General features: G+C 38.1%; 1 protein-coding gene across 6 annotated transcripts in view; it reads right to left on the bottom strand.

Annotated features, from left to right (window-relative positions):
* Zdhhc20 (zDHHC palmitoyltransferase 20) overlaps window positions 1-13,889 on the bottom strand; it is a 57,417-nt gene that overhangs the window by 30,577 nt on the left and 12,951 nt on the right. For 5 of the 6 annotated variants that reach the window (XR_012436289.1, XR_012436290.1, XM_074043700.1 and 2 more), the window contains exons 2-3: window positions 8,018-8,044; window positions 2,424-2,527 (exon numbers count right to left, since the gene is read on the bottom strand). Coding sequence is in view for 4 of the 6 variants with exons in the window: in XM_074043700.1 (XP_073899801.1) it covers window positions 2,424-2,527; window positions 8,018-8,044 (131 nt within the window). In the remaining 2 variants the exon portion in view is untranslated. Of the gene's footprint in view, window positions 1-2,423; window positions 2,528-2,842; window positions 5,735-8,017; window positions 8,045-13,889 lie in introns of those variants that run through there. The other variant, XM_074043703.1, reaches the window with a different exon arrangement.

Below are 13,889 nucleotides of genomic sequence, written 5' to 3'. Positions count from 1 at the left end.
CCAGGTGCTCATCAACAGATACCACACTTGAATACTAACGAATAAGGGAAATAAGGCTCTACAATGATATGCAGCAACACAGATGACTCTCACAAACAGAATGTTAAAGAAGCCAGACACACAGCTCATGAGACGACGACTATTATATATACCACTATACAACGATTCATATCAAACACAAAACCAGGCAAGGTTAATCTATACCAGTAAAAGGCACAAGAGTGATTTCTCATATGGATGAGAAGGAAGCATGTGGGGACCGATTGGGTGCTAGGAATGTCTTGTTTCTTGAATTGGGTTTGGTGGTGATTAACAGGCACATTTATTTGTGAAATTTCATCAAGTGTCAATGTATAGCAAGTACGCTTTTCTGCACATGTGTTCACCAATAAAAAGTTAAATGGAAGTTTGCATTTTTAACTATAATCTGTAACTTAGTGAATTTTGAAAATTTTAACATGAATGGGAACAATTAGTATCACCATCTAATATTTGAGTACTGATCATGTGGCAGGTATTACGTTAAAAGCTTTAGCTGGCTAAATCTCACTTAATCCTCAGAAATATCCTACAGAGCTAGGCAAATAGTTAACTTCATTTTTTGATGAGAAAACTGAAGTGCAGAGAGATTAACAGAGCAGAAAACCAAATTCAGACAGTTCTAATTGAGAGAATCTATCATCCATCCATTCATCTATCTATCTTTCTTAGTTTGTTTTAAGACAGGGTGTTACTATGTAGCCTAGACTAGCTTTGAACTCACTATGCAGTCCAGGATGACCTCAAACTTATCCTCTGACCCAAGTGGTGGGATTACAGACAGGTGTCACCATGCCTGACTTAAAAAAAAAAAATATATATATATATATACACACACACACACACACACATATTTTTTCAGTGGTACTGGGGTTTGAACTAAGGGTCTCAAGCTGTTAGGCAGGCTCTCTACCACTTAAGTCACACCATTGTCCTTTATGCTTTAGTTACTTTTTCAAATAGGGTCTCATGTTTTTTATCTGGGCTGGCCAAGGACCATGATCCCTATGTCTCTGATTACAGGTGCAAAGCCATGCTTGCTTGTTAAGATGGAGATCTTAATAACTTTTTCCCAGGCTACCCTCAGTGATCCTCTCAAGCTCTACTTCTAAGTAACTAGGATTACAGGCGTGCACTACCACACCTGGCCTGAGAATCTATTGACTGTCCTGCTATACTAATTGTTTTTTTGGTGGTGCTGGAGTTTGAACTCAGGGCCTCACACTTACTAAGCAGGTGCTCTACCACTTGAGCCACTCTACCAGTCCATTTTTGTGTTGGGTATCTTCAAGATAGGGTCAAGAACCATTTGCTCAGGCTGGCTTCAAACTGGGATTCTCCTATTTCTGCGTCTTGAATAGCTAGGATTGCAGGCATGAGCCACTGGTGCCCAACCTACACTAAATTTTAATGAAGAATTCTGCTGAATATGTCAAGGTAAGAGACACACTACTTGTAAAACTTACTCCACGTAAATGTTTACCTACATTATTTTCTAAGTAGAACTTCTAATTAGGAGGAAAAACTAATATAATAAGATGTAGCAATCAATAGCCTATTTGATTGTTAGGCTGACCTACTGTATACCACAATTACCACAGAGTAGTTTGTTCATGGCTAAGAAAATATGCCATGAACTCTACTTCCCTAACTAACTTGTGTCCCTTAAGACTTTTTACTACAGTAAGACAAAGTATTAAGAAAACAAGAGCTGGAGACTTGAGTCAAGTGATAGAACACCTGCCTAGGAAGTATAAGGCCCTGAGTTCAAAACCCAGTTACCCCCCACCCCCCGCCAAAAAAACCCACAGCATGGCAACTGGGCATGCCTGTAATTACATGCCTGTAATCCCAGCTACCCAAGAGGTGGTGATCAGGAGGATCATACTTTGAGGTCAGCTTATTCAAAATTTTAACATGTGCCCATCCTAACCAATGCCCACAAGCTTTGCATGGTGATACGCACGTGTCACCCCAGCTACGCAGCAGGCGCAGGTAAGAGGTCTGCCATCCAAGGCTGGTCCCAAGCAAAAATTCAAGACCCTATCAAAAAAATAACTAAAGCAAGAAAGGACTGGGGGTGTGATTCAAGAGGTAGAGCATCTGCATAGCAAGTGCAAGGCTCTGAGTTCAAAACCCTAGTACTGCCCCCAAAAAAACCCAGCATGGCAGAAAAGCATTAGTACAGCCAAACTGTATTATGTATGCCCATGAATCATATCTGAGAGTAGGCTTATGACTCACGTTCACAATATGGAGTTATCAGGCAATTTATGAATGGGAACAGAACAAATGTATTAGGTAAAGTGTTTAAGTAGGCAACACAAAGGAAACAATTCCATCATCAGTTAAAACATCTGGCAAGGTACCAACATTAAATTTACCTCTTTGGAGGGGGTAGCGGGAGACGTGAATATTGTCATCCAATAGGACCATACAAACATAACAAAGAACAGATGGAAAGCCACAAGGTAAACAACGGCCTTTCCTGGTAAATAAAAACAGGTGAAAACAGGAAACATCATTATAGCAAGATACAGTATTTGGGTCAGGCAACCTAATCCAATAAAAACTTAAGACCTATTAAAACACCAAATACACAGCTCCTCTATGTGCATGCTGTGACACTGCTAGATCCGAGGAAACACTCCTTCCCTACATCTCAGGATTACCAGCCTGGTTTGTAAGAAAAGACCACAGCTTGAGGTGAGGTTTGATTGTGTTCAGCTGCTGAAGACTGAAGCTACAGACACTGCCTTTACTCACTGGATTATTTTATTTATGTATGTATTTATTTACTTACTTTTGGTGGTACTTCAGTTTGAACTCAGGGCCTAGCACTTGCAAGGCAGGTGCTCTACCACTTAAGCCATGCCCCCAAGGCCTTTTTGCTTTAGTCATTTTTCAGGTATTGGCCTAGCATTTTTTGCCAGGGCTGTCCTGGAATAACAGGTGTGCACCACCATGCCCAGCCTTCTTGTTAAGATGGGGGTCTCTTACTTTTTGGCAAGGCTAGCCCAAACAGTGATACTCCTAATTGCCACCTCCTGAGTAGCTATGATTATAGGAATTAACTACTGTGCCCAACTTTGGGTTGTTTTATCTAATTTGCCTGTGGCCTTGAACTTACTATATAGCCTAGACTGGCTTTGAACTTGTAATCCTCCTGCCTCAGCTTCCTGAGTGCTAAGACAACAGATGAGTACTACCATGCCCTGCTCACTCACTGTATTTTAAACTCTCCCTTAACACTAACTTTAAATAACCTAAAAAATTATTTTAAAACAATTCATAATGTGAACTTTAAATCCAAGGAACTATAAACAGAAATAAAGGAAGTTACCATCATGAAGAGTACCAGGTGAATTTGAACAACTCAATCCCCGTATTGTTTGAAAAAAAGTAACCTAAATTTCATTTTCCTATTCAACACATGCTCACAAGAGAAACCTTTGGCCACTGAGTTTCTACTGAAACTGTTTCCCAAGTATATTAGTGTAATATTCCAACATCTTTATCTCCACGTTAAAACACTGCTGTAACTTTAAGCTTTCTGTGTTGTATAGTCTTTGGATTTGAAAGAAGGACTAGTTTTCATAAGAACTATCTACCAGTGCACTTGGAGTCCTTCAGTTTGGAATGCAGTGCCACAAACCTACTACAAATAACAAAATACAGACAAAACAGTAAAAGTTTGAAATTCTACGTGTGTGTATGTGTTATGAGACAGGTCTTGTTTTGTTGCTCAGGCTGACCTGGAACTCACTATATTACTCAGCTAGTCTCGAACTCAAAATACTGTCTTAGCCTCCTAAGTGCTGGGATTGATTACAAGCATGAAGCACCATGCCTAGCAATTCTACTCACTTTAAAAGTTCAGATCAAATGTTATTTCTTCCACAAAAGTTTTCTACATTACTTTCAGAATTCATTACCTCTTCATACTGCAGTCTCCAAATAATTTGCTTAGACTTCAATTAAAACACTCATCTCAGTGAAGTTAGTTGCTCAATACTGATGCGCAACGTGCACAACAGAGCCTGCACATAATAAATCATCAACAAAGGCAGGCTACCACTGCCATTGCGATCCAGGCATCTTCACTCTTCTCTCCCAAACTTGGTTCTTTTTGTGCATTCCCTACCTCAGCGTTTCTGAGGCTGAAGGAGTGATAAAGGTTTCTCTAGCTTGCAGTGAAGTGAGAACCGTTAAGGAACAATGTGAAGTTTTCAAAGTTGACATGTATTCAATTCTAAGACCTCCCTTTGGTCTGAGTTAGTTCTACTTATATTTTTGGTTTAAAAAATTTTCATCCTTTTTAAATAAAATCATGACAAACTAACAACCCCATTAAAATTCAACATTTTCCTTTGAAATAGTTCTGGTCCATGCTTGATGGCAAAGACTAGGAGCCCCAGTCACGCAGAGACTGCTGCAGGAAGAACCTCAGGGCTCAAGTGACTCCTGGTATCTCAAAGCTAGTCAATATAATTACTTCCGACTCTAGCCCCTAAAATTGCTAAGTGATTCCTTTTCATTCTCATTATTTCTGGCGGTACTAGGTTTTGAACTTAGGGTCTCTCGCTGGCTAAGCAGGTGCTCTACCACATGAGCCATGCTCCAGCCCTCCTCATATTTTTACCGCCAGTGCGTGGCTGACAAATGTTTGCCCTTCTCATTTGGAAGCTACAAAAGCCAACTGGTCCTTGCTTCCAATCTATCTCTGTGACCAATGTGAAACATTGTTTTAATTTGTTCTCCCTGTTGACTGAAATTCTTGGCCAATGCATTCTAATAAAACTCTGGAACTTCCTAGTCATCACATTCAACTTTAAATACTCAAATCAACATTCTTTCTAATAAAAGGCTCCTAGAAAGCATAATGTACTTTATTTGTAACCCTCACAGAAATCTAAGTCTTATTAGGTATTCTTCAAATTTATAAATGTTAAACATTGAGGCTCAGAGAATTTAGTATAGTGTCTAACATCACTTAGTTCTAAATGTTAATGCCAGAACTTCATCTGCTTGATAAAAGTCCAAGGAACTTATTATGTCATCCATAAAACTGTATTTTCCTCCACTTTTTTAACCATCTAAGTGATCACAATACTAACCAGAACTTCCTTCTATGTGTGAATGTGCTCTTTTCACTTTCATTATTTCTAATTGTCATCTACGCTAGAAATACTGGTTTCTCAAAAATCTGCACTTTTTTTATGCTGCCTGTTCCCTCCAGGTCAAACCTCCTGGCCCACCCAATGGACTCAAAAATCATTGGTTTTTCCTTTGGAAAAACACAGCTTAGTCTCCTATGACACCAACTCTGACTCCATTTATCAACACTGCAAATGTTACTTTGCCTTCCTTTCTTTACTTTTTGCCAACTTGTCATACTCAATCAAGTGAGGGCTTCTCACTTGAGATAAATGGTAACACTGAGGTGCTTTAAACTTCTTAATTATTAATTTACAACTAATACTAGCATGGAAAACAGTAGACTCCTGAAACATTTAACGTATTTTTAGAATCTTTCTAATCTCCATAGTGTATGGGGGGGGGGGCAGTTTGCTTTAAGCTACATTAATTCTCAGTTAAAAAAATTTAAGTTCTTAGCACAAAGCCTGGAGTTAGCAAGCATTTATGAATGCTAATTTAAAAATTGTAATAAAGTAAAGGATAATAGAATATACTGTTTTAACTAAGCTTAAATTCATGTGATTAACAGGCAAACCTTTGGCTGTAAGTAATATGTAAAGTAAAATAGTTAACTAAGCAAATTAAATCAAAGCTCAAAGAAATATCTAAACCTATATATCAAAAAGTGCATGTTCAAAAATCACCTATACCTGAATTAAAAACAACAACAAAAACTTTATCAGAAGGTTCTTTGGAGTAAAACTAACTTCAACAGCTAATACAAGTGAAAAGTGTTTGAAGTCAGAACTTCTGAAATTCTCCACTTTCAGTATCTGAACCTTCAATACACTGAAAATATAGGCCTACCAAGATTTAGTCTGTTTTTTCTGTTACTGAAAACTTGGATTTAAGGGAACCACGCTTAATGTTTGTTTGTCTCCAGGAAGAATATTTATTAGTAATTTCTAACTATTCAACTGTTGTAGAAATCCTCTGAATGTTTGTATGTCATTCCTTTTTTGTGTGTGATACTGGAGCTTGAACTCAGCACCTCACACTTTCTAGGCAGGCACTCTAGCACTGTGAGCCACTCTGTCAGCCCTTTCTGCATTGGTTATTTTTGAGATAGGGTCTAGTTTATGCCCAGTCAGCCTGGACAAAGATCTTCCTATTTGTGCTTCCACTCATATCTGGAAGACAGAAATGAGCCAAAACCAAAATTTATCTTTGAAATTTATCTTGATATACTTCTAAAATTGTTTCATTCTGGTGAATTTTTCATGAGGAGAAAAGATCATTTAACTATAAATATTGTTTATATATTCTATCCCTGAAGCAATATTAAAACTGTTCTTTAATAAATGTCACAGTAAACTAAAATATGATTTCTTCTGTTTAATTTCACAAGCAATTAACTGTAAACACAAAGCATATATCTACAGTTGTCCATGATGTCAGTTTTTTCACTAGGTAAAGATGTGATTTTTGCTTAGTGCTATGTACAAAATCAGAGTTCTTGGATATGGCAAACTCCTTTGTGTTACGAGTGCCACTCATAGCCACTTGCCCTGTTCCCACCATCATGGATGAGGACATCTATTCTGGCTTTGTAGGGAATAGAATTCTATATTCTTTGCTAAGCAAATGCTGCAGTTGGTATGTTAGTCTTTTCAGTTGTATGCCATATCTAAGGGGCAGTAGTACAGCACTGGGGTTAAGAGGACGTGCTATATAAGGCAGAATGCCTGGATCTGACCGTGGACAAGTTATTGCTCTGTGCCTCAGTTTCCTCATTTATAAAACCGGGATAATAATGACAGCACTCACTATATAGCATTCTTTCTCAATGAGGGTAGATACAGTCCTTGAGGAGGGGTAAACAAATCTTAATCTCCTTATGAAAATAAAGAGACACATACAATACATTTTAAAATAAGATATATATTCTGGGGGATATTTTGTATTTTTCATGGGGAAGAGTGCAATCAGAAAAAAAGCTAAAGGCTCCTTGTGAAGCCTATAACAAGTTGAGAATTAAAAAAATAGTGCTGAGGTTGGATGTGGTGGCTCATGCCTGTAATCCTAGCTACTTGGGAGGTACAGATGGGGAGGATCAAGATTAGAGGCCAGCTGGGTCAAAAAAGTAAGCAAGAGTCTCTCAACCAATAAATGTGGCATGGTGGTGCATGGCTGTCATCTCAGCTATGCAGGGGGTGAAAATAGGGGGATGGTGGTCTAGGTTGGACCAGGAAAACCTTTTCAAAAATATAACTTAAAAAAGGTAGAGTGCCTGCCTAGCAAGCACAAGGCCCTGAGTGAGAACACCTGTAACAAGCAAAGGAGAAAAAACAAAACAATAAACTTTAGTTCCTTTGACCTAGCAATACAATTTTCAAACTTAAAGTCTGATTGTTCTATTAAATATCTAAGTTGCCATGTACTATTTTTAACAAATGCATGAAGAGAACCGTCAGTAAGGTTTAGACACCATGAAAGCAGAACCCCTCCCCACCCAACCCACTGAAAGATAACATTAAGAACTGAAGAGTTTTGAAGAACATACAGGGCAGAAATATATAAATTTACACAAAGAAGTTTGAGTACTAGGCACCTTAGAAAATAATGGCTACTTCAACTCACACAAACATTAAAGTGAAAAAAAAAACTGAGTCCTGGAATAAGTCCAACTATATTTCCTTTTAATCAATTTGATCTTAAAGATACGCATTTTCTTTTTGAAAAACAAAACCACATGTATTTATCATCAAATAAAAAATATATGGTTTACAATACAGATACCGTAAGTATTGTACTTAAAATGAGACCAAAAATGTCTTACCAGTTTCTTGACTTTCAAAAATAGTATCTGGAATAGAAGAAAAAATAGTGAATAAATATACTTTAACCATTTTTATACATAAGTTTTCTTTCAGGTTGAATATTCATCTTACTAACATTTTCATGAAACTCTGAGAACATTAAAATGCTAAAATTCAAATTCTTTTTTAAACTTACTAAAGATATGTTGAGCCCTCTGTTATGCAAGCGTGTTAAGGCAGGGACATCTGCCCTTGGCAGCACTCCTGACTTACTGTTAGCCTGCGAAATACCTTACCAGCCTCTGTGAAAGCTATAAGCAAGTTAATCTTTTTAAATTGACACATAATTATCATACTTAGAGGGTACAGTGTGATAATTCAAATGTATACAATGTTTAAGGCTCTCATATCAGCGAAATTAGCATTTTATCTCCCAATACATTAATCAATTTGTTTGTGTATAGTCTTCAAACAAATATGTGATAAACATACAATAAAACGTATAATTGCTGTAAACTATGGTCACTCTACTGTGCAGCTGAACACCAGAATTTATTCCTTCATTCCCAACTGGAATTACAGGTGTGCATCATCACACCTGACTGTTAGCACTCTTTTTCTTTTGCAGTGCTAGAGATTGAACCCAGGGTCTTGCATAACTAGACAAGTGCTCTGCCACTTGAACTATGTTCCCACTTTTCATTTGTGGTGCTTATGTTATTGATGTACGAGCTCTTTATGTGATCTGAATGTCTTTGGTACAATAGACCTTTGGTCTCTGTAGATCCGCAGTTCCAAGGGAGACCACTGCTGAGGAGAAATGGAAAATGCTCAGGATGCAGAGTTTAAGCACAACTAATGATAACACAGGACTGACCAAGAGCTTCTCTGCATCTACTGAGCTAGGTAAATCTGTGGAATTACCCCATGGTAATTTTTTTTATTGCCTTCAGTTAAAACTGTATAATAAATCCATGAATAAGGCAGGCTTACTGTACTGGGCATTGAACGTAGGGCCTCCCACTGGATATAAATATTTCATTAGATATGCTTTTGCCAAAATTCTTTTCTAGTCTATATTTTAATTATATTTTGAAAAGCAGAAAAATTTTAATTTTGATGAAGTCTAATTTATCATTTTTTTATTCATGCTGTGTGTCCTACCTGAAAAGTCTTTGCCAATCTCAAGTCATAAAGTTTTCCTCATGTTTTCTTCTAGGTTTACAAATTTACATTTAGGTCTTTAATCCATTTTAAAAGTTAACTGTTTGGATGCATGTTACAAAGTACAGATTAAGCTCCTCCTCTCCCCCCACCCCACTCCCACCTTGTGTATTTTTTTGGAGATGGGGTCTCACCAACTATTTGCCCAGGCTAGCTTCCATCCTCCTAATCTCAGCTTCCCAAGTAGCTAGGATTACAGGTATGAGCCAACTGCTGCCAGGTGGCTTTTTTTTTTTTTTTTTGCATAAAAATGGCCAATAGTTGAGAAAAACCCTATTTTCCAATTATTTGCCCTGGAACTTTTGATGAAAATAAACCTACCTATATAATAAGGGTTTACTTCTGTCCTATGTGGCTACATGTCCATTCTTCCACCTACTACACTGTCTTGATTACATGCACTTTTTAGTAAATTCTGAAATCAGTATTTTGGGCACCATTTGCTTTTCAGGAGGCATATTTTCACAATATTAAGAACAGGGAAACACTCAGCAGATCACATAACAATTTAAACATAACTGCTGATAACATGGGACTCACTAAGAGCTTTTTAATCTCATAATGTGTGTGTAAATTAAAATTTTCTTGTTTTAAATTTATTATTTTCTTTGACCATACTTGGTTAAAACTGCATGTAATCCATGAATAAGGCAGGCTTACTATATACACTTAGAAAAAAATAAAGGGAGGGGGACATGACTCAAGTGATAGAGTGCTTGCCTAGTAAACACAAGGCCCTGAGTTCAAACTCTAGTACTGCTAAAAAATGTAATACCTCACAGGCTAATTTTGACACTTTCCATTCAAATTCAAGCCTACAGGGTTTTTACTTAACATCTTTGTTATAACATTTGTATCTGCTTTTGCCACTGAAATTAAGAACCCAAAGGATGAAGAGTTAGAATATCCTATAATGTACATCAGCAGTCTTGGAAATGAAACCAGTAGTGCTGCCATTTATATTAAAAGTTGAGCTCTCTCCTTGCCACCACCTCTCAGTTTTGGTGTGGCTTCACTGGTATTCCTCCACCATGGCCAAGGAAGTCACTGCTGCTGGAGGTGTAATGGACATTAATACTGGATAGACATAACACATGGAATTTGCAAAACTGCTCCAGCCTTAGCTAGGTCTGTGTATGAGCCAGAACAACACTGCAGTCAAGGGAAAAAAAGCATGAAGTTCATGTGCCAGCACAAAAGTTCTGAATGGCTTGTGTTTAACAGGAAACAGAAAAAGGCGCCTCGTCCATGTTTGTGTACTTGCATCCCACTGTGATGCATCTAGTTGCTGGAGGCCCTTTGCACTGAGCACCACATCAACCTAATTAAGGTTTATGACAACAAGAAACCAGACTAAGGGGTAGGCTTCTGCAAACTGATCAAGGGGAAAAACCCCATAAAGTAATGGCTTGCAGTTGTGTAGGGGTTAAGGACTATGGCGAAAAATCTCAGGCAAAGGAAGTCGTTGAAGAGTACTTCAGATGGAAGAAATGAACTAAGAAAAACTTTAAGTGATTTTTTAAAAGCTTAAATTTTACATGTTTCCTCCATTCTCTAATAGTTGTACTGTATCTACATCACCAAACACTTCCATTACAAACTTACTCTCCCTTCCTCATAACCCACACTTAGTACAGGCTCTACAGCAGACCTCAACTTGCTTCTCTATAGCCTACTTGGCTGTCTGAAGCCTTCCTCAAGTCTCCAACAAACTGTTTACACTGTAGACACTATTCAAGTTCTATTTTTATCTAGACTTCATAAGATAATGGCATTGTTTTTAAGAGACCAGGCCAGATACCTTGTGAAATAGCCTACAAATTCTAGAGACCACTACATTAGTGCATGGTCACTAAAAGAAAGAACAGTATTCTACTGTGTAGATGCTGTTTTGCCATCCAGCTCCTACTGTTAACATTTGGATTGTTCCAGTCTTGCTAAACGTGGCATAGGTAATCCTGTGCACATGTTTGCTGGTGGACTTTATCTTCAGTGTAGGTCCCTAACAGCAGGATTACTGCACCAGATTACTGTCACATTTTTAGCTTTCCCAAAAACATTTACCAGAACTTTATACTCCTACAAGCAATGTATGAGACCACCCGTTTCTTTGCAACTTAATCAAGTGTTTTCAAGTTTTTGGTATTGCAGGGTAATTTTACCTTTCATTCTGTGAAAGTAAACATCTTTTCATATGTTTATAGGCCATTTTCTTTTTTTTCTCTGAACTAAGTTACTTATCCATTGTCTCCTGGGTTTGGCAATTCTGAGCTACAGGTAGAGATTTTCACTGTGTGCGTCTTATAAGACCATTCATATTTTCTTCTGGCACTTTAAATTCTTTCTTTTGGTGGGGGCAGTACTGGGGTACTCAGGGCCTTGTGCTTGTTAGGCAGGTCCTCTACCACTTGAGCCACATTACCAGTTCCTTCTGCTCCAGTTATTTTTGAGAAAGGGTCTCACACTTATACATATGCTTGGGCTGAGATCCTCCTAATTATGCCTCCCATGTAGCTAGGATAACAGGTGCACATCACTGCTCCTAGCTCCTATTGGCTGAGATGGGGGTCTCACTAAATTTTTGCATGGGGTGGCCTCAAACCATGATGCTTCTGATTTCTGCCTCCCAAGTAGCTAGGATTACAGGCATGAAGGCTCATGCCTGGCAGCATTTCCTTTTTTTAAAAACTCAGATTTAGTCCAGTTTTAAATGACCAATTCCAAGGGGGAGGAAAAATAAGCCAACTGAACCTAAAAAAATGCAGTAGCAAAAAGAGTAATTGTGAAATGAGGGAGAGTTGTCAAAACAATACAGAATCCAGATACAGGAGGGGCTCCTATTGACAAAATCTGGGATTTTTTTTTTTTTTTTTTTTTTTTTGGTGGGACTGAGGTTTGAACATAGGGCTTTGTACTTGCAAAGCAGGTATTCTTACCATTGACCCACACCTCCAGTCCATTTTTGCTCTGGTTATTTGGAGGTGGGGCCTCTTGAACTATTTCCCAGACTGGCCTCAAACTTTGATCCTCACAATCTCAGCCTTCCAAGTAGCCAGGGTTACAGGCGTGAGCCACTGGCAACAATATGAGCAACAAAATAAATGTCAGCGTATTACTCATAAAATGATAAAATAAAATAGAATCCACTGTTGGATGCTGATAACAAATGAATCAATTAGCAAACAAACATGAGCATAAACTATTCCTTAGTAGAATTCTAACTAGTAAATGTAGAAGAAATGATGGAATTAGAAAACTCACCACTTGGCAACTAATATAGTAGTATCTGTTTCTTAAAAGAATCCTCAAAGAATGCTAAAAAGTTAAATGAAAGCAACAAGGAACTACTATTTACAGTTTCAAAGTGTCTCCCCATAAGATTCTTGTCTCAGTTGGGTTCTCTGGAATCAAATGCTGAGACAGTCTGAAGTGTAATAGAGAAAACATATGTGAAAGGAAGGGAGAGGAAGCAGAACAGAGCTGAGAGAAAAAATCTAACTGCAATGCAGGCCCAGCCTTGGCAACTGGCAGGACACTGTGGAGTGAGTACTCCAGTTCTATCTCACGCAGGCTTTGGATGTAGCTACACCAGCAAGGGTGTGATCTTGGGTGAGGTGAGTCATGCATGCTGAAAGAACTTGGCATCTGGTAGCTAACTACTGACCATACTTGCCACAATTGAGCAAGTCCTTCCTCGAAAGTGAAACTGCATGGTATATCTCTGATTCCACCACAATACTAATTACAAATAACAATTGTAACTTTTCAGACAAAACTATGGCAATCATCATCTTAAGTAGTGGCCAACAATAAACATATGAAGAAATGCTCAACATCTTTGGCCATAAAGAAAATGTAAATCAAAACTCTGGTGGCTCACACCTATAATCCTAGCTACTCAGGATTACAGGCAGAAATCAGGAGAATCTCGGTTCAAAGCCAATCCCGGGCAAAATAGTTCCCGAGACCCTAACTCACAAAAAACCATCACACACACACAAAAGGGCTGGTGGAGTGGCTCAAGGTGTAGGCCCTGAGTTCAAACCCTAGTACTGGAAAAACAAAACAAAAACCCAAAAAACACTACATTGAGATTCCACCTCACCCCAATCAAAATGGCTATTATCAATAACAAAATAACATGATGCAGAGGATGGGAGAAAAAGGAACACTTCTTCACTGTTGGTGGGAATGTAAATTAGTGCAACCACAATGGAAAGCAATAAGGAAGTCTCTCAAAAAACTAAAAATAGAACTACTATATGATCCAGTGACACCACTCGTAGGCATATAGATGAAGGAATGTGATTCAGGATATAAAAGGACTATTTGCACATCCATGTTTATTGCAGCACTATTCACAACAGTCAAGCTTTGGAAGCAGCCCGGATCCCCCGTGACTCTTAAATTCAGGATTAAGAAAATGCAGTATGTATTCACAATGGAGTATTATTCAGCTGTAGAGAATAATGAAATTAAGTTGTTTGCAGGTAAACAACTTAATGCAAATGAACTAAGCCAGGCTCAGAAAGTCAAAGGTTGAATGTTCTCCCTTATATGTGGAAGTTAGACCTGTAATTTAAATGTACATATAGATACATATATTATCATATATACATACAGAAAGAACAAAACTGTATTAGTGAGTCTGTATGAAGGACTACAGGA

Source organism: Castor canadensis, chromosome 10 (assembly GCF_047511655.1).
Source record: "Castor canadensis chromosome 10, mCasCan1.hap1v2, whole genome shotgun sequence".
NCBI classification, from domain to species: Eukaryota; Metazoa; Chordata; class Mammalia; order Rodentia; family Castoridae; genus Castor; species Castor canadensis.
Note: the sequence above shows the minus strand (reverse complement) of the source record. Positions and strands in the feature narration are given on the sequence as shown.